The 22,065-nt window shown below is 25.7% G+C and overlaps 2 protein-coding genes across 2 annotated transcripts; one reads left to right on the forward strand and one right to left on the reverse strand.

Moving 5' to 3' along the window:
• Positions 1-128: 128 nt before the first annotated feature.
• On the forward strand, positions 129-6,729 carry LOC126902621 (lipid droplet-regulating VLDL assembly factor AUP1-like). The gene is made up of 9 exons (XM_050680074.1): positions 129-288; positions 635-775; positions 881-1,028; positions 1,916-2,088; positions 3,534-3,695; positions 3,944-4,064; positions 4,125-4,293; positions 6,400-6,497; positions 6,590-6,729. Exons 1-9 carry the CDS (start codon positions 245-247, stop codon positions 6,707-6,709), a joined length of 1,176 nt encoding a protein of 391 aa, XP_050536031.1. The 5' UTR covers positions 129-244; the 3' UTR covers positions 6,710-6,729.
• A 357-nt stretch (positions 6,730-7,086) lies between these two features.
• LOC126902609 (DDB1- and CUL4-associated factor 10) lies at positions 7,087-21,854 on the reverse strand. Its single transcript, XM_050680057.1, has 9 exons — positions 21,638-21,854; positions 21,325-21,573; positions 19,007-19,120; positions 18,750-18,947; positions 18,522-18,696; positions 15,470-15,619; positions 15,213-15,388; positions 9,116-9,288; positions 7,087-8,959 (listed from the first exon to the last, which is right to left on the reverse strand). The coding sequence occupies exons 2-9, from the start codon at positions 21,567-21,569 to the stop codon at positions 8,304-8,306; spliced, it is 1,887 nt and encodes a 628-aa protein (XP_050536014.1). The 5' UTR covers positions 21,570-21,573; positions 21,638-21,854; the 3' UTR covers positions 7,087-8,303.
• Between the last annotated feature and the right edge of the window lie 211 nt (positions 21,855-22,065).

Raw genomic sequence — 22,065 nt, forward strand, 5'->3', positions numbered from 1 at the left:
GTTAACCTCTTTAACTTTGTTAAATTTTTTAACTACTGTAGAATACATGATCATTTTCTAATATCAGCAATCAGCTGCAGAATAGTGATAAGAATAGACGGAATGCCTTTTCATTATCAGTGATCATAATTTGTTTATTTTAAATAGTTAAAAAAAGCATAGTTATGTTGTTTCTGTGTGGTGTATAATTCTTTTACATCCAATAATTTGGGTTTCAATTTATCAAAATTAATATTTTTAAAATATGAGTTCCAATATTACTATTGAAAACTTGTTTGAAAAATCTAGGTTTGTATAATTTACTTTTATTAAAAAAAGAAAATCTATATCAATGATATTTTTTGTTATATTTACACAATGGTATGAGGAAAATTGTTATTGACATCTGTTTATCTGAATTATATAGAATAATTAAAGAATTAACAACATTTGTGTGTCTAGCTTTAACTTGTAAAATTTAAGTGATATTTATATTGTTTATTTAATAAAACTTCGGTTATAAGAATTGGGTGGGTAAACTGAATCAAGACAATTCAGTATAAGGTGCGCACAATGGACCAACAAGTCTGAGTGCAAGGGCATTATATTCACCTTAATAAAAACTAAAACTATATTGTTTATTCAAATTTTTTAGGTTTCCACAATCTTCTAGTGAATTAATTGGAGTTATAATTTACTTTCCATTTGGAGTTATTTTAGCAGTTATTAGGGCATTTATTGCACTAAATGCATTATGTTTAACTATTATCTCGAGTAATTATCCAAGATTACGCAGGTAAATATTAAACATTATTAGTTAAGCAACCTATATATATTTATTCAACATATATATAAATATCATTATTATTTGTTTTTAATATTACTAAATAAATGTTGACAGACCGTTATTACGAATTATGTGTGGAGTACTTGGATTAATTGTTGTAGAGAAAAAAAATTCTGTTCCAAAAAAAAGTCAAGTGATTGTTTCTAATCATTTATCTATTTTTGATCATATTGCATTGTATTTAGTTACTGATTCATTTACGGTATTTTTTTTATTAAATTTTTATATAATCTTTAAAAAAAACTTTTATTAAGATAACACAACTTATATTATCAAGATTTTTTTTAGATACTTTTAAAAAAGGTACATTTTTAAAAAAATAATGCAATTGAGTGTTATTAATTAAAAGGTAACCAAAATCTTGATATCTTAAACACTAGTAGTATTAATGTATATTAAATAAGATGTATCAATGATACATTGAGTCATGTTCATAATATGCACATTATACATATGCAATATAAATTCCAAATTACAAAACTATTGAAAATAATTAAATATTTATTTTAAAATCGTTCTAAACAAAAAATGACTAATTATTTAAGTATAGAATATTTTGTATATTTATTTATCCCACATTGAAAAATTTCTAATAAATAGTAATAGCCTTTTTAGTTAAAGTTTGACTTTTAAAAGTGATAGTTAATTAACTGAATTTCCACTGTATTAAAATACATCTAAAGGATCTCATACTAGTTAAAAAAAAAAAGTCACTAAAAAAGAAATTTTTTCAATTTTTAATATGTATAAAAAAGGATATCGTCTACTAAAAGATTTCAATATTTTATCAAAAATTTTGATTTGGATTAATGATTTCTCTACTGCAAAATTTCAAATAAGCATACCAAGTTTTGAAAATAGTCACAGAATAATTTTTTAATTTTTTTTACTCAATTTATTTTTGAAATTTTGAATTTTTCGATACGTATAGTTCTTATTTTTTCAATATTTTAATATCCTAAAGATGAAATGTGAAAAATATATAAAATAGAGAGTTACCTTTTATTTTGTATTATACATTATCTTAATATTTTCAATTATATTTTATTTTATGTATAATGATTTATTAATTAGTTATAAATATTGTAGCCAACAAAGAAATTAAGTGGATCAAGTGCTTTGTTCTTTGGTCTTTTATCATTGTTAAATAATGATAATGTAGCTTCAGAATCAAGTATCATAAAACAGTTTTTATCCACTGGAAAATCATTATTATTATTTCCTGAAGGTACCACTACTAATGGAAAATATGCACTTCTTAAGTAAATAATTTATAAAAACTTTTGTGTTAACATGATCAGTATAAAACATAAAAAAATTATACTAAAAAAAATGGTAACACGGTGGGGTCATGGCACAGTATGGATGTGCCATAGTTGGGATAAGTATAGATGATATCTGACATTGATTAAAAACACTTTTATAAGAATCGCTTCTATGCAAATCTGTCGATAGTGTTTAATTTTAAGATATTGGTGGATTATTTCAAAAGCAAAATTTACTTATATATTTTGTTCAAATTCGACTGCCATTTGTACTTAGCAGATAGGTTGTCGGGACAAATTTTTATTTTTTTAATTTATAGTACATAAAATAAGCTATATTTTAACATATATTTAAAGGACGCAGTATTTCCATAACATTTTCAAAAGTTAAGTTGAAAAAGTTCTACTTTTTATACAAATTTTCAAAAATTCAAAAAAGCTTTTCTTAACTTTAAAGAGGATAAATAATCAAAATAAGTATGAAATTATACTTAATGTAAGTTAGATTCATGTAAATTTTATAAAAATTGGTAGACTATTACTATAGCAAACTCTTATAAGGTATTTTAAAATAAACAAACAAAAATAAAATTTGAACACATAAAGTTATAGCAAATTAAGGTTGAAAATTTAAAATCGAATATTTTAACAGAAAAATAGCATTTTTTTAAACTAAGGCAGCCATTTGCACATAGAGATAGGTCGTCGGCAAAATTTTTTTTTAATTTACAGTATGTAACATAAGCTTTAATTTAACATTCTTTAAATGATGCAATATTTCCGGAATATTTTCAATAGTTAAGTTGAAAAAGTTGAATTTAGTAAAAAATTGCTATTTTGAAACTTCCTCTGTAGCAGGTTAAAGTCAAATATTCACAAAAATATACCAAATGATAGGTAGTTAAGGTATCTATATAAAAAAAAATTATGTTTATTTGTTAATTTTTAAAAAAGTCATGGCTGTTTTAAGAAAAAAATGTCAAAATTACAATTTCAAAAATCGTAATTTTTTGGGGATTTCAACCATTTACGGAGGAACAAGGGAAAAATTTTTGAGGGTAATGTCTTTAACTAGATACAATTTGTAATCTTTTGATGTATCCTTGAGAAAAATCGGTCTAGTGAGATCTGAGAAAAAGTAGTGACAGTCACAAAAAAATAAACACATCTTAGTAAAATTTATACCTTCTCAGCTTCGCATCAAGCTAAAATATTGTATATATATATATATATATATATATATATATATATAGGTTTTTCAGTAAGTAAGCAAACAGGTCAATTGTTATAAATAATGAGACCAATAGAAACCCATTTCCTAACTTACTGAACACTCTGTATAAATATTTTTTTTTATCAAAAAAATTGTCCAATCAATTGTTTTATCACTTATCCATATTAATCACTACTATCTAGCCTTAATTATAAATGTGTAATTTTAGGTTTGCAACTTCAACTTCAATTATATGTGACAAACTGCAACCAATTGTCATAACTATAAAACGTCCTTATCTTTCTAACATAAATTTCTCAGTATTAGGTTGTAGTCAGTTTACTGAAATATTTTGGTTTTTCTTTGTTCCATTCACTAAATTTGAATATAAGTAAGTATAAAATGTGTTAAATTTTTCATAATATAAATATTTTTTAAATACATATATATATATATGTGTGTAATGAATTATATATATATAATTCATTACATAATTATTTATTACTGAGTTTTTTTGTTAAGTTAAAATTGATATCCTAAGATCATTTTACAATCTATTAAGTTGATTAATCCAATATATCATATAGAAGTTAACTTTAATTAGTTAAATTTATTAAAGATTTGTTTATTTTATTTTAGAATTCTTCCTGTAGTTGAAAGATTAAAAGATGATTCAAATGAAACAATGATGTCAAGGGTTGAAATAGCTATTTCTCAAGAATTAAAAATATCCACATCTAATTTTACTAAAAGTGACAAAGTATTTAAATTATTTTTAAATCTTATGAATTTATTACTTTATATTGATTATTTTTAATAGGCCGAATTTGAAAAAAAGTACTTATTGGAACTATCTAATGAAAGAAAAAGATGCAACAAGCAATTATCCTCAGATAACACTGAAGAAGATCCAGATATAGTGAGAATGGCTTTGCAAGTTTCAGATGTCTTGCCATATGTTCCAAATAATGTAATTATTGCTAATCTGAGTAAGTATTGAAATTTATTAATTTTGTATGCATAACATATAAGGTAGTAATTCGAAAAATTTAATTTTAAGTTTATATTGTATTATTATTAAGCAAAAATTATTCTATAGTCACTGTACTGAACAAATCACTGTTTTAATATTTTAAATATTTTAAATCATTTTTTTTAGTCTGAAAGTTTTTATTAATGCCTTATCTGTGATTTAGTCCCAGAAAAATATATAAATTCAATATTTTGAAATTAAATAATATATAGGTGCTTCATTTATCAAGAGCTACTTAATTAATACAAAAATATAAATAATAATAATAAAAAACGCTTCGATGCAAATCTTTAGATACTGTTTAATTTTAAAAAATTGGTGGACTATTCCAAAAGCTACATGATCTGCTAGTTCATTATTAATATCCTAATTAAGATAAAGTATGTAGAATGAAAAAGGGATTATTAAAAAATATTATTTCTCATAAAAAACTAATGTTGATCCATACACTTTTCAATATGTCATAGCATTATAAAGTTAAAAATGTAAAAAATAAAATCGAGAATTTTCACACAATAATAGCATTCGGTAGCCATTTTCACCGTGAAGATAAAATAAAGTCCGAAATTTTTTTTCCATAATAAAGTATATTACATTATCCTTAATTTAAGATATATATAAAAGTGTCAGAGTTTCCGGAACACTTTCAAAAGTTAAGTTGAAAAAGTAAATTTTTTATGAAAAAGTTATCATTTTAAATCCCCTTCTGTGGGCAGGTAAAGAGCCAGATTTATAAAAAAAATATACCAAATGATAGTTAAAGACATCAAGAATCTATAAAAAAAAATTATATTGATTTGTTCATTTTTGAAAAAGTTATAGCAGTTTTAAGAAAAATAATTTTGAAGTAAAATTAAAACTATATTAAAAATATTATTAATTTAAAAAAAACTAAAAAATATTAAAAATATTAAACTCAAAAGCCACAAAAATTTTTTGTGGCTTTTGAGTTTAATATTTTTAATATTTTTTAGTTTTTTTTAAATTAATAATATTTTTAATATAGTTTTAATTTTACTTAATTAACTAGCCACAAGTGATCAATTTTTATTAAATAATTTTGAAAATTAGCGATTTTTAAATTTGTAATTTTTTTGAGGTTTCCCCCATTTACGGGAAACGAAGAAATTTTTTTCAATTTTTGAGGTAATGTCTTTGAGAAGATACGATTTGTGATCTTTTGAAGTATCGTTGAAAGATATCGGTTCGGTGAGAGCTGAGAAAAAATGGCAACAGACACAAAAAAATAAACACATCTTGGTAAAATTAATACCTTCTCAACTTCGCATCAAAGTTAATACCTTTTTAAAAACTTGACGGATTATTACGACATTTTTGTTTGTGATGTTATAGATATTAACCTTGATGACAATACGTTTTTTTTCATAACTTTTTCATTATCCAAAGTTTTGGGGGCTTATAAAAACATATTAACATTTTTTTTTTTCAAATTTTAATGATGTTCCAAAAAACCTGTATTTTTTTAACCTGCATAAAATTAAAGCTAATACAATGTTCGAGATGGAAAAAAGGAATCTATCCGAAATTTCGATTTCTAGGAATTATTATAAGGAATTAAAGTCAAAAAATCATTCGATTTATTGCAAAATAGCCGATTTTGAAGTATTTTGCATAGCAAAACATTTGCTTAGTTTCAAACCTAATAAGTTATACCTTTTTAATTGTACCGTTTTGTATTTGTATTTTATGATTAAAAAAGAGACATTCCAACAAATTGTCTTCTATGAGTAATGGGCTTCTAAAGACGCAAATCATGTAATTTTTAATGTATTTGTTACATTTTTTTATAATTAGTTTAAGCATAAGCAATAGGCATCAACGCAGTTATGCAGCAGAGATTTTAATCCTCGTTAGATATTAATCAATACTAATTAAAAAAATTCTTTAGTAACTTAATTTATACTGTTTACTTGTTTTAAACAGGGTTTTTATTTTTAAAGTATATTTGTCAACTACCCTAATATACCTGTAAATATTCTAAAACACAAATATTTTCAGGTTATTATGGTTAATATGTTAATTTTTTTTGTATTGTATATAGAAAGAACTAGGAGTGTTGATATAACTATTACAAATATTCTTGATGGAACTGTGAAGTATATACCATTAAAACAGCCATCCAGAGAACAAAAACCTGTGGTGGGTGAAATTGATGTTTAATATTTTTGTTCAATTAACTCATTTATTTAATGTTATATAAAAAATGTTTAAAAATTAATTGTTAATTTTAGGTTAAAAAGATTGAGTATAACAATTTTGAAGTTGCATCATTTGTTGAAAGAAAAGCAAAATTGATTGATGAAGCTAGAAAACGATATATAAAGAAACACGGTCTTCATCACTTAGTTTAACATATTAGAAAAATATATATTTATACATCTATGAACATAGATTTATTATATTTTTGTATAACACTATTATAATAAGTACTTATGATTAATTTTTTAATTTTGCTATATTGAGACCATTTTTTATAAATTGTGTAAACATATATTTTAGAAATAATAAATAATGTAGATATAAAGTTGAATATTTTGATTATAAGTATTATTTTACTATATTAAGTTTACACATATTATGTATGTAATAATATTGAGGAAATAATTTAATAAGTTAAATAAAACTTTAATTTTTTTTGAATATAAAATACAAACACTTTTGAAAATTAAAGATTCTTTTATTTAATATGTAATACAATTATATATTTAGTTATTGCACTGAATACATATCATAAATAACACATTTCTCAAATACATTTGTATTTTAATATACATATATAGATAGATACATTAAAAAACATACATACACACTTCATTTTACACTATTCAATTATTTTGTTTTCTACAAATTCATAGAAAATTAAGTTTCTTCTCTTAATTTTTAAAACAAATTATCATACATGTTATTTTTATTGGTAACCCATATGGAAAACTAGTCATTTTCTTTATTTTTTTTATTTTACACTCAAATTTTATATTCTTTGTTGCTAATCAAAAAACTTCATTATTTTATCATTTTTAGAAGTAAAGAAAGGCAAAAACTTTTTTTAATTCACAGTACATAAGTTGAAAACAAAAAATAAAATATAACATATATAATTTAAAAGTAATTGAATGAGAAATTTCAAGAAATTTTTTTTTGGGGGTAAATGCATGTGTGTATGCAAATATGTATTTTATGAAACTAATTTTAATGAACTAAATAGATGAACAATTTTATTAGGAAATTTTCAATTTATAGTATTAATTAAGAATAAACATACAAATATAGAAATTATTTTAAGGCACTTATGCAATTTTACAAAGCTAAATAAATATATACAGATATATTTAAGTTATAAAATGAAATAATGGTTTTTTAAGAATCAATAATAAAACAAACTAATATACAAAAGTTTAATGAAAGAATAGTATGTTTATAGAGATAAAAATTTTCGATTTTTGTCTATATGTAAGTATTAATTAGATATCCAAGGGTAATCATCATGCTAATAAAGTTGGGTTTGTAAAGATAAAAGTTGATTAATATATCCTACAAATTAGACATTTACGATTAAACTCAGTGTGTATTTGATAGGATATGCTGTTAAAATTTCATATGAATGGTTTCCACATAATTGATCTTATATTAAAATAAATATACTTTTATTTTATTCTTTAATACATGACTTATTAAGTTACAAAGAGATATGTATATTTTTTAATTAAAAAAGATAGTTTTAATAATCTTTGAAACTTTTAAATATTGTAGTTTATGAGTGTATAATAGGAGTCAACAAACGCACTGTGTGTCTTATTTAATTTGAATTATTAAATAACAATGTTTGTATAAATAAATCTTTTATGTTACTCTTTATCACTACAAACATTTTTTATCAGCCTCAAAATAGATTAGCTTTGTCATAATACATTTAAAAATTACAAATTGAATGACAATGATGGTGTGTTATAAACGTGGTTGATACCAAACAATACGGCCTGCTAAACAGCCTGATACAAGTAATGGGTGAACAGGCGAAAATTTAGTACACAAAACAATATTTGAATGTGACACATTTGTGCCTATTTCATGTAATTTGATACCTGGGGATTTTGGCATTAATGTAGATAATTCATCACAATTTGGTGAAAATGAAAGTAATCTGACACCATGACTAAAGGGGGAACAAATAATACGTCCATCATTTGAATAGCATAATTCTTTGATAAATCCTTTACCAACATTTGCTTCTTCTATATAATGTGTAAGTCTATCAGAATTTTTATGAATTTTATGGTCAATAGGCACTTGATATCTATTCATACGATTAAGAACATAACTACTACGTCGTGATCGATTTCCAACCAAAAATAATGTATCTCCATTTTCACGTCTTGATTGGCGGGTTATGTTGTCTCTGGAATTCATTACAAAATAACTACGTGTTCGTAAATCTGATGGTGCATTTCGATTAATTAAAACAGTCACTAGTCTTTCTGAAGGTGGTCTATTATCCATTTCTTCCATTGATAATTCATCTAAGTCATCTTGATCTTGCAAACCTGTAGCACTCCTTACTATTCGAACACCAGAATATGTTCCTAATACCCTTTCTCGCCCTTCTAAAAACAAACGTTTTACACTACTTAAAAATATAAATTATCATGCAAGAATTCAATTACCAAGTCTAAATATTTTAATATCAATTTTTTTTTTTAAATTTTAATAAGTAAAATAAAAAAAATTTTTATAACACATAAACATAAAATTTAATTTACCTGATAAAAATCTCAAACTTCTAATACGAGTACCACTTATTTGCATCATAGCTTCCCAAAGATCAGCTTGTCGATTACCTCTAGGACCTAATACAGAATATGGTGGTATACTGTTACTATTGTTTATATCACGAGGAATAACTACATGTGTTCGTCTATGTAATCTTCCTTCCCTAATTAAAAAAAAATGTAATATATATTTTTGTTACAAATAGTCACATATTGTCATTCAAAATAGCTATTAAAAAAAACCCAGCACAGTGGGGTGGTGGCACAGTGGGGTCGTGGCATAGTTGGGTCCAGTATAGATGATATCTGACACTAATTAAAATCACTATCATAAAAAACGCTTCGATGCAAATCTGTAGATAGTGTTTAATTAAAAAAAAATTTTTGTTAAAATAGCATATTTTTGGATACGGTAGCCATTTGCGCATAGAAGATAGGTCTTCGGGACAAATTTTTTTTTATTTTATAGTACATAAAATAAGCTTTAATTTGATATATGTTTAAAGGACGCAGTATTTCCGGAACATTTTCAAAAATTAAGTTGAAAAAGTTAGTTTTTGTAAAAAAGTTGCTATTTTAAATCCCCCCTGTGAGCAGAATAAGTGTTAGACTTTCAAAAAAAATTATATCAAATGAAAGGGAAATATCTAAGGTTTCAATACAAAAAAATATTATTTTTATTTGTTCATTTTTGAAAAAGTTATGGCAGTTTTAAGTACAAAAAACATCCCGATAAAATGTAATTTTTATCGCAAACATTACATTTTTTTTNGGTGATTTTTATCGCAAATATTACATTTTTTTTTAATTTCGACAGCCATTTGCACATAGAAGATAAGGTGTCGGGACAAATTTTTTTTTTTATTTGATAGTATATAACATAACCTTTGATTTGATATATGTTTAAAGGACGCAGTATTTCCGGAACATTTTCAAAAGTTAAGTTGAAAAAGTTAGTTTTTGTAAAAAAGTTGCTATTTTAAATCNCATTTTCAAAAGTTCAGTTGAAAAAGATCTATGTTTTTTACAATATTTCAAGTTTTGAACGCCCCCTATATAAGGGAAAATTGTCCAATTTTAATAAAAAGTATGTCAAATGAAAGATGTACTTATAATGTATTTAGAAAAAAAAAATTATGCTGATATATACATTTTTCAAAAAGTTATAGCATTTTTAAGTTGAAAATTTAAAATCGAAAATTTTAACACTAAAATAACATGTTTTTAGCTATGGCAGCCATTTGCACGTAGAAGACAATTTCTTAAAACTACCAAAACTTTTTGAAATCTGAATTGAATGAATCAAAAAGATTTTTTTAAATATTTAAACTTAAGTTAATTCCTTTTCATTTGATATAATTTTTTTTGAAAATCTGACCCTTTATTACTTGACTAAAATGGGGAAGGGGATTTAAAATAGTAATTTTTTTTACGAACACTTAACTTTTTCAACTTAAGTTTTGATAATGTTCCGGAAATACTGCGTCCTTTAAACATATATCAAATCAAAGGTTATGTTATATACTATCAAATAAAAAAAAAAATTTGATCCGACACCTTATCTTGTATGTGCAAATGCCCACCAATATTGAACAAAAAATGTAATTTTTGTGTAAAAAACATGATTTAACGTGACGTTTTTCTTGTACTTAAAACTGTCATAACTTTTTAAAAAATGAACGTACTAAAAAATATTTTTTATGTAGACATCTTATGTATTATCCTTTTATTTAATATAAGTTTTTTGAAAATCTGACCATTTACTATTCATATATTAAACTTATAAATCAAAGAACTACTAATCAGGAATAATGAAGGAAATAAGAGTTCATTTTGCTTTTAGAATAATCCACCAATTTCTTAAAATTAAATACTATCTACAGGCTTGCATTGAAGGGGTTCTTATGAGAGTGATTTTAATCACTGTCAGATATCATTTATACTTGTTCCAACTATATCATTGTTTCAGAACTTAATGACTTGATATTGAAAAGATAAAGGCTGAGAAATGTTTTATTACAAAAATAGCAGCACCCACTCTTCACCAACAGTCATTTGTGATGGTGTCACGTTACCATTATTGTGAGAATTATTTTAATAAAATACAGACAGCACATCCGCTTCTTGAGACTGGTGAATTAACAAATAATATTTATTGCCAAATCGGCAATAGGTGTAATTATTATAAAAACCCAATAGACCTGACCATCGTCGTCAGTCGACTCTAGTGCCTTGTGTCATTCATCAGTCTCAGTACTCGGTTGTCGCTGTCCGGCTTACTGCTTAAAGTAAAGTCTTTGTTTATTCCTTTTTAAACCTATCTACTCTCATCCACAATATTTCAGAGTACTTGTGTCTTGCACTTCGTCTGCACCTCATACCTAGGTGTTACCCTTATTCCCTTCCTATAACAACAGCCTTTCGACACCCACAGCTAACCCGGAGTGTCAGCCGAGCACGGTGACTGCTGTACGACAACACGCACGTGAATACCTAGACAGCAGGCACCACATCCTCATATTCATCTTCGCATCACAATTACCTTTATACGTGTTTCATTTCTTTTATTGTGTTACGACAGAGTGGCGCCCAACAAAGGTAACGTATATATTACGTTAAGGTTGTTGTTATAGTATAAGAAAAATTATTATTAAGCCAACTTATCCACACTTGATGGCCAAGGAAGAATACATGGCTAGTGATGACAATAAGAACCGTAGAAAGCCATTCTTTAAGCCAAGTCAGTTTAGGGGAGAAATTCACAAAAGCTTAGACCTGTTTCTTAAGCGATACAAGAGGGCCAGTATCATAAATGAATGGAACGATGAAGAATAAGTTTAGTTTTTACCAGCCTTCTTGGAAGGTACGGCTTTACACTTCTATGAAAATCTAGAAGAAAACACCGTCGGCCAAATCAAGTGGGAAGATCTAGAGTATAAAATAAGGTTAGAATTTGAACCAACAGTTCAAACAGACATGATAAGAATGATCTTACAAAAACGCCATCAACAACTGGACGAATCCGTAAGCTCTTATTTAAATGAAGCTGATGCTTTATGCTTACGTATAAATAAGGACATGTCACAAAAAGAAAAAGTACATCTTATTATGAAGGGATTACGCCCCGACATTTTAAGAATGGTTTCGATGTTGGACAATGATACCTTGGACAGTCTAAAAAAGAATATAAGAAAATGGGAGACTACAGAATTTCTCATAGAAGGCGATAAAAGTAAGTCTAGTTCAGAAATTAGAACAGACATTCTTAAGGAGCAAATCCAACACATGTCAAATAAAAAACAAGAAAATGAGCTAGAGCAATTAAAAAGGCAAGTCAAAGAACTTTTAGATTTTCAGAAATCACGGACTAATACAGTAAAAAAATTTAATGGTAACACGTCCGGCAAAAACAGAAAATGTGATATTTGCAACAGGACTAACCACATTACTGAGAATTGTTTCCGTAACAAAAGATTAATAGTTCAATGCCAAATTTGTGAGAAATACGGCCACGAAGCAAGTGTCTGTAGATCCAGAAAAAAGGAAGCAGATGACACAAAGTGTCAATTATGCCAGTGCCAAAATCACACAGCAAAAAATTGCAACCAAAAAAAAACTAGTTCATAGGTTAAACATTCACGCTAAGGATATACGTTCACCTTCAACCTTAGCAAACTCAAAAATAAAATCACATCAGTCAAAAGATGTTATAAATAAAGTTAATAAAAGCAATAAAATTGAATAAGTACAATCGACAAGTCAATATTCTAGCGCAAAAGCATTGTACATCATAGCCACATTAAACCAAACAGAAATAACAGTCACTATAGATACCGGGGCAAATCTAAATATATTAAACGCGGAATTAGCTAAAGAATACAACATAAAAAAGGTTGAAAATATGCTAATAACCGGAGCAGATAACAAGCCTTTGGATTTAATAGGAAAAACTATTATTCAAATCGTCATTGAGAACGAGCAGTTTGATGTAGCTGTCTATGTTGTAAATAACTTAATAAGTTCGCTTATATTGGGAAATAGATGTTTCATTTCTTTTATTGTGTTACGACACATTACTTTAAATTGTTAATAACTTCCAAAATACTGGTCCAAAAGTTGTTACTAACAATCCACTTTCTTGAATAAACCATTATTTATTAAATAAGCTAATTAATTATATACATTTTTCCATTTGAAAATCGTAAAAAACCTTGAACTAAAGGAAACCAATAAAAAATTATCATAATTTTTTTTTTATTAATTAAGATGCGTCTTGGTAAATTAATCACTGTATAAATTCAGAATTATGTTTGGTCATAGAAGTTTTTGTAATAGATCATGATTACTTTACCAATGATTAATTGTTAATGAAGCAATCACAAAACTAATGATCCATACATGTATAATAGAAAAAAAAGGTAATGTATAAATGAAGAATAAGGAGAAGAGTTAGACAAAGATGCATTATATATTGTCGCATTATATATTCAATATTTTTATTGAAATGAGCATAGATGAAATGAAAACCAAGACCAAGTGAGTGAAAATAAATAAGTCAACATATATACTGTAGTCGTTTTGCAGATGACATTGTAATTTTAGCAGAGTCTGAACATGACATGAATAATATGCTAAAAATTCTATCCAATGCGTACTTGATAAATTTAAAAAGAAAATAAATTCCATGAAAAAAAAAATAAAGCTTATAAGTAAAAGCACTCAGATATAAATCTTAATATACAATTAAACAATACACGATTACTAGAGGTTCAAGAATTCTGCTACCTTGGAAGTATCATAGCTTCCAATAACAAATCAACACCAGACATTGACAAAGAAAGCATTCTAAAACAAAAATCAGCTTCTCACCAATAAATATCTGAGCAATGGCATTTGTAAAAGATTCGTTAAAGCATTTGTCTGGAGTGTGCTTTTATATGGCAGTGAAATACGGATAATTGACAAGAAAGACAGAAGCATTAGAGTTATGGATATGAAGAAAAATGACAAAGACAAAATAGATAGACAAGTAAAGAAATGAGCAAGTGCTAGAAGAAAGACAGATGATGAAGGTGTTGAATCAAGAAAAATAAAGTTAATCGGACACATTATCCGACACAATGATTTTATAATCAACATTTTCGAAGGAAAAATAACTGGGAAGAAACCAAGAGGACGATCAAGGAAACAATATTTTGAAAATATCCTGAAACTCATGAACTGGGTGTCTTTTGTTTCACTGAACAATTTGGTGTCAAACAGAGAGGAGAGAGAAGCCTCAGCGACAAGGAATTGCCTTTAATAGATGATGATGTTGTATAAATGAAAACTTAATAACATAATTATCTATTTTTAACCATTATTTTTACTACATAGAAAATTGAAAGCATTGCATGATAACACTTGTAGCATTTAATCCAAACGTACAACTCAAATTCAATGAATTAAAAATAAGTTAATTTATAAAACTGGGAAAATTAAAAGTTTTTAATAGAGAATAGTATTAAATTACAATTAAAGTATTTAGAATGTGTTTGAAAGTATTAATACATTCATAAAAGTATTTAAATGTGTTTACTTAAAAACATTACAACTCCTATACTCTCAAAACATCATTTTTTTAAGGTAAGAATGAATATGGACAGTAAATAAAAAACAAAAATGATTGAAAATCTTGTATATATTTGATTCAAGAGATAAAGGCTTTAAATCAATTTAATAAACTTAAACAAAACGCCCAATAAAAATTGAAAAAATTAAATTTATTAAGTTAATAACTTGTAAAATATTGAATCCAAAATTCTATCTGGCTAAAAGAAAGTAGTAAAAAGTTAATTTTTTCTGTTTCAGTTTATGAATGGCGAATTATAGATTTTATCTCGTTATAAATCTTATATATTTTTTTTCCAACCTTCTCTATATTATCTTAAAATGTAAGCATTTTGGAAAGTTTGTACCCTAAAAAGTCCCCAAAAATATAACTCTCACACATATAATACAATAAATAACATAAATTTTATTATACATTTGATATTATATATTAATAATTTTGTTAAAAAAACAACTTGACAAGTAATAAAGTACTCACATTGGATCATCAGCTAAGGAATGTTCCAATCTATTTGCTTCTTCAGAATGAATTTCTTCAGTTTCATCTTGTTCTTCAGTACTATTAATATCCTGTATATCATGAATGCATGTCCACTCAGATTGTTCATCAGTGGTAATATTTCTACTTAATACATTCCAACCTTGTGGATGTAACTGAAAAAAAATTGAAACATTATAAATCATAAAAGCTTTTCCTACAAAAATGAATGAATAAATAATCAATAAAAGTTATACTTGAATAGAAGATATAATTTCAGCATCATCATTTCTAGGAAAATCTACAATAAATTCAACGCGATTTTTATTTCGAGAAAACATATGAGTATGAGCAGCAGCATTAGGAATAGTAGTTTTACTAAGTTGCATTAGTCGATACATATTTGGCTAAAACATCAAAATTAAGAGTATTTTAGAAATTGTTAATTATCTTACAATAATATAAAATGACTTATTCCTGATGTAATTGAATAAGTAATATAGTTTAATTGAATTTTTTGTAAACAGGATTTATCTGATGATTTATTCCACTAATTTATTTATTAAAAAACAAAATAATTCCAACTTAATAAGTAACTTAGCTAAGTAAGTAAAAACAATTCAAAGTATGACAGAAGAGCAAAAGGAGAGAATAATGGATGGATAAAGGATGGAGTATAAGGCTAGAAACAAAGGAAGTCGAAAAAAAGTCTATAGACTTGCAAAAGTAAGAGAAAAGAGATCTAAGATTATCACTATGTAAGGTGTAAAAAAAGTTTTGATAATAGGGTGCTATCAAGTGATGATGATATGCAAAAAAGGTGAAAAGAGTGTTTTGAAAATTTACTCAATGAGGAGTATCTAAGAAAGATATTAGAGGATATCTCATGGAACTAGGGTCTAGTAGATTTAATTAGTGAGAAAGATGTAAGGGAGGCTATGGCATCACCATGAAGAATAAAAAAATAAAAAAATAAAGCAGTAGGATCAGATAAAGTACCAATAGAAGTATAGAAAATATTAGATGGTTGAAGGAGCTTTTATAAAATTCTTTTAGAAGGGAAAATATAAAAAAAAATAAAGGAATACCATTGTGGTGTCAATATTTAAAGGCAAAAGAGTATATGCAGAAGTGTAAAAATGATAGAAAATAAAGCTTATTGTATGAAGTTTTGGGAAAGGGTAATAGACAAAAGAATAAGAGTAGAAACATTAGTAACAAAAACTGTTTTTTATTTGCCAAACGGGATTCTGTTTTAAGCCCTTACTTATTTTCTATAGTGATGGGTGAATTATTAGAGAGGTGCTGTGGTGCATGTTGTTCGCTGACGATATAGTATTAACAGGAGAAAATAGGGAGGAAATGAATTAAAAAGGGTTTATGAATAAGTAGGAGTAAGACAGAGTATATAGAGTACGAGTTTGACAAAAGAAGAACACGAGGTAGGTGAAATGAGGAGATCAGTGACAATAGGCGAGGTCGTGATAGGAGAGGTGGAAAATATTAAGTATTTAGAATTAGTTGTGCAAAAGAATGGTGGTATTGACGATGATGTAAGACACAGGATTCAGTGCGGGTGGTTAAACTGGAGAGAAGCATCTGGTGTTATGTGATAAAAGTATTCCAATGAGGTTGAGATGTGGGAGATTGTGTCAAGTGGAAGTTTAGGATAAGGGTGACCGAACCCAAATAACCTCGTAACCAACTTAGTTACTGATGAACAATAGATGATAATAAGAAATAAAAAAGAATTATATTTATGAAGTAAAATTTTATAAACATCCACTAAGGAGCGCTAAGTAATTACGAATTTAACAATCTAATTAAGAAATTAACTGATCAATAACAATTTTTAGACCAATACTTAGGAAGTTATTACTATTTTAAAATACAGTTCGTAGATGAGGCACGAGTATGATAATATTTATCCTTAGATATTTTTTTTTGGCCTCATTTCTCTTTTTATCTAGGTATAGAAATGATCAAAACTTTTAAAAAACTGGTTTAAAAGTTGTTATTGACTTGTCATTTTATTGATTAGATCAGTGGTCGGCAACCGGCGGCCCGCGGGCCGTATCCGGCCCGCGTGGCTATTGAATACGGCCCGCTTTAAATTCTAAATCGACTAATTTAATTGAATATCATTTTGTATAAATATAATTGAACGTTGCGTTTTTGGTACGGGTATTTTATATAAGTCATATTATTATTTTAAGTTTTAGATAGTATTTTTTTGCATAATAAATAATGTAATTATAAATTTTTTTTTTTTATCTGGCCCGCGAACTCTTTTTAATTTGTAAATGTGGCCCGAGAATTAAAAAAGGTTGCCGACCACTGGATTAGATCATTTTCTATATTTAAATTAATTGTTAATCATATATTTTCCCGTTTAAAAAAATTAAGTCAACAGCTTTATAAGGTATAAGGGATAAATATAAAATATATTTCATGATTGATAAATTAAAAAAATTTATGTAATTAAAAAAAAAAAAGTTCTCAATATTATTTCTATTTGTTGGTTAATTAAGTGGTTCACGATAAACATTCATATAATAAATAAGTTAGTTAAATATGTATATTGCTATTTAAAAGTCAACTTGACACCCTTATAAGGTATTATTGGAGGAATTAAAAAAGTAACTAATAACTAATAAATTAAGAAATATATAAAACTAAAAAACACCAAAAATATAATTCTTAACTTAATTATTATTTCAAGAAAATCAAGTGGCTAGCGTTATAAGAATCACCCTGTATAAGTTACATCCATTTCTATATTGATATATGTATGTGCCACATCAATAATGACAAGAGATTATAATGAAAAATTAAATCTGTTTTAGATAACAATTTTTAGTATATTGAAAGGCGCATTGACCTATATGGTATGGAAAAAGATGGATGGATAGCACCAAGAAATTATTAGAAAAAATAGAAGTGAACTGGTAGCAGATATATGATAGACAGAAATGGTAGCTTTGATGGCTCATAAAGCCTAAAAAAAAAAAAAATTTATTAGAAAATGTGATAATGCTCTATCCAACATTTTAATGAATTATTTTATATTAAATTTATTAAATATTGTTTGATACTATTATACTATTCAAATTAAAATATTTTTAGATGAATTTTGTAGGGGTTTGAGTTTTATAAGCCTCCATAATAATGCCCTCTCCTAGTATACTTTGAATTTAATACCGTGTACATAATAAATAATTAATTATTTTTAATTTACAGATAATACAAATTTTTCTGTTCATTAAAAATATATGTAAATATAAATTTATAAATTAAACAAATAATTACTTTGAATCCTTCAATATCTGTACCCAATGTATCTAAATCCAAGTTATGAACAAGTAAAATATAACCCCCAGTAGTGCAAACTACCATCTTACTGGAATCAGGAAGAATTTTGATACGCATTAGACCATTAATATGAAATACAGAATTGTTGCAAACTCTACCTTCTTCAGAATAACTAAAAAAATAATAAAATTACAATGTAACCAAAAATGTAATTTCTCTTCTTACCTATTTATATCCCATGTATAAATATGTCCATCAAATCCACTTGATACTAGTAAATTATCTTTAATAGAATATTCTATACTTTTAACCCAGTTAGAATGACCTCTTAATACCCGAATACTATCATTAAGATTGCGTACATCCCAAAGAGCTATTGTTGTATCATCACTACATGTAGCTAACATTCTAGAATCTAAAAATCTGTAAGAGAACATTATACTTGTAAAATTCAAATTAAATTTAAATATAAAATTACTCACTTAATACAGTTTACACAGTCATTATGAGCTTTCTTTATCGAAGTTATAAATTTTTGTGTAACTGGGTCAAATAACATAAAACTTTTTTTTTCACAAGCAGCAGCCAAAATTTTTCTATATAACCATACATTAAAATCAATATTATATAATCTAGGGTTTAATTTTAAAAAAAAAAAAAGAATTATAATTTCAAAGAGATTTGAAATGTTTAAAAATTTTTTATTTCATAGATGTGATTTAATAATTGTTCTAAAATGGTTTATAACAACAAGTTTTTATTATTATAAAATTTCATTGTTACTTTTCTTTTCAGTTTTTAGCTTCGATGCGAAGCTGAGAAGGTATTGGTTTTACTATGTTTTTTTTTTTTTTTTGTGTCTGTTACCACTTTTTCTCAGCTCTCACTAAACGGATTTCTTTCAACAATACGTCAAAAGATCACAAATTGTATCTAGTCGAAGACATTACCCTCAAAAATTAAAAAAATTACCCTCGTTCCCCGTAAATGGTGGAAATCTTCAAAAAAATTACAAATTTAAAAATCGTTAATTTTCAACATTTTTTCAATTTTTTTTACTAAAAACTGCCGTAACTTTTTCAAAAATGAACATATTAATATATATATATATTTTTTATAGATGCTTGATGTCTTTACCTATTATTTGGTATATTTTTTGTAAATTTAACCTTTTATCTGCCCACAGGGGGGGATTTAATATGACAATTTTTTTTATAAAAATTAACTTTTTCAACTTAACTTTTGAAAATGTTCCGGAAGGTCTGACACTTTTATATATATCTTAAATTAATGCTAATGTAATGTACTTTATTTTGAAAAAAAAAATTTAACCTCTGCACTTGTCTTCGTGGTAAAAATCGCTACCGAATGCTATTTTTGTGTGAAATTGCTCGATTTTATATTTTACATTTTTTACTTAAAAATACTATAACTTTTTAAAAAATGTATGGATCAATACTATTTTTTCATGAGAAGTAGTATTTATATACATCTTTCATTCGACATACTTTTTTTTTAAATCAAACTCTTTCTTTATATACGGGGGGTGTTCAAATCTGAAATATGCATATAGAAAGTAGAACTTCTTCAACATAACTTTTTAAAGTGTTACAGAAGGTCTGACACTTTTATATATATTTTAAAAATTAAAGCTAATGTAATATACATTAATTTGAAAAAAAAAATTTGACCTCTGAACTTGTCTTCGTGGTGAAAATAGACATCAAAGTTAATAAAAAAAGTAAATAAAAGTTTTCATTTGACATACTTTATCTTAATCAGGATATTAATAAGGAACTAGCAGATCATGTAGCTTTTAGAATAATACACCAATTTTTTAAAATTAAACACTATCTAAAGATTTGCATCGAAGCATTTTATTTTGATAGTGATTTTAATCATTGTCAGATATCATTATACTTGATCCAACTATACCACGTCACCACTGTGCCGCAAGCCCCCTGTGCTGGATTTTTTTTTTATTTGTTTTGCTTAATGTTACTATAAAATATTGTTTATTGATAGTGTTATATCTAAAATTTTAAAAAAATATTCTTATACTTTGGCAAAAATTTAGTGCAACAAAATAGGGTAATATTGTCCCTAAAAAAAAATGCATAAAAAAAAAAAGAGTACGCACAAAATGTTATTCCAACTTGTCACACATTATGCCAAAGTATCTTAAACTTGAATAATTTTACTACAAATACTATATTAGACATTTATATTTTGGTAAAATGTGGTGCAAAGTTCGGTACATATTTCATGGTAGTTATTTGTATACTCATTTAAGTTAATATGATAATCAACTGTAATTAAATATATATTTGATGTATTTTTAATTTATTATATTTATGTTTACTATATTCTTATGGAAAGCTATAGAAACTTTCTTAATCTTAGGGGTCTAATGTAGTTTATTATACCAACTGTAATTTCAGTATTTTTTGCATTTGTTTTTTACAATTAAGGGTTGATTTGAACCTGAATAAATGTAAGATATATAATTAAAGAAATTGTTAACTTAGAAAAATCAACCAAGTTATTTTAATTCAACTATTTGGCAACAATAAATTAATTGGCCGTGAATTAAGGTCATCATTTAAGTTTTAAAATAAAATATGATTACAATATTAAGTTTTATATATGCATTTATATTAATATTAATAATTGTAAATAAAAATAAGATATTAATGAGTTAAAAATAATTTTTGTAATAATAATAATTGATTTTTTTACTATAAACATATCTTTTATTAAAAAGAAAGATATTGTAATAATTTAAGTTTTAAATATTTACCCATCTGGTGAGAATTCTAAATTGAAAATACCGCCAGGATTTGAAATATCAGTACTGACGACATCATATTCCCATTTAGCAATAGGATACATGGATGTATACATTTCACAATGTAATCGACTTTGGTCACCATATTTTGGTCGGAAACCATACTCACGGTTTCTTAAATAAGTATCACGGAAATTCGTAGAACGTCGTCTTTTGATGCTTTGTGAACCATCAGGATCATAGTATGTTGTACTCATAGTGCTAAAAATTAATATGTATACAATTTAATATGAAAGTATAAATTTTAGTATTTAATAAAACTAACTCAAAGCTTATGTTGTAATCACTTAATTTAAACCAAAATTTGATGGATAGTTGTTAAATGAATTTAGTTTGTGAGCATTTTAAGTAATTAATTAACTGTAACATTTTTTTTTTTTTGTTTTAAATGATCACCTTTTTTAATATATTTGGGTAACAATAACCATTACGAACACTCTCTTCAATTAGAAATTATTAAAATGATGATGATTATAAACGTTACATTATCAATAATCTTGTGTTCTTATCAATTATATATATTTTATTATCTCCAACTAATTGATATATATATATATATATATATTTGTGTGTGTGTTAAATTATAAATAATAAATTTATAATTACCGAGTGTTAAAGAAATATAATTTTAGTACAAGTATAATGTATAATTTTTTATTTAATTATATTAAAAATATAAGATTAAAGAAAAAA

Source organism: Daktulosphaira vitifoliae, unplaced genomic scaffold (assembly GCF_025091365.1).
Source record: "Daktulosphaira vitifoliae isolate Bord-2020 unplaced genomic scaffold, ASM2509136v1 Scaffold_3, whole genome shotgun sequence".
Classification (NCBI taxonomy): Eukaryota; Metazoa; Arthropoda; class Insecta; order Hemiptera; family Phylloxeridae; genus Daktulosphaira; species Daktulosphaira vitifoliae.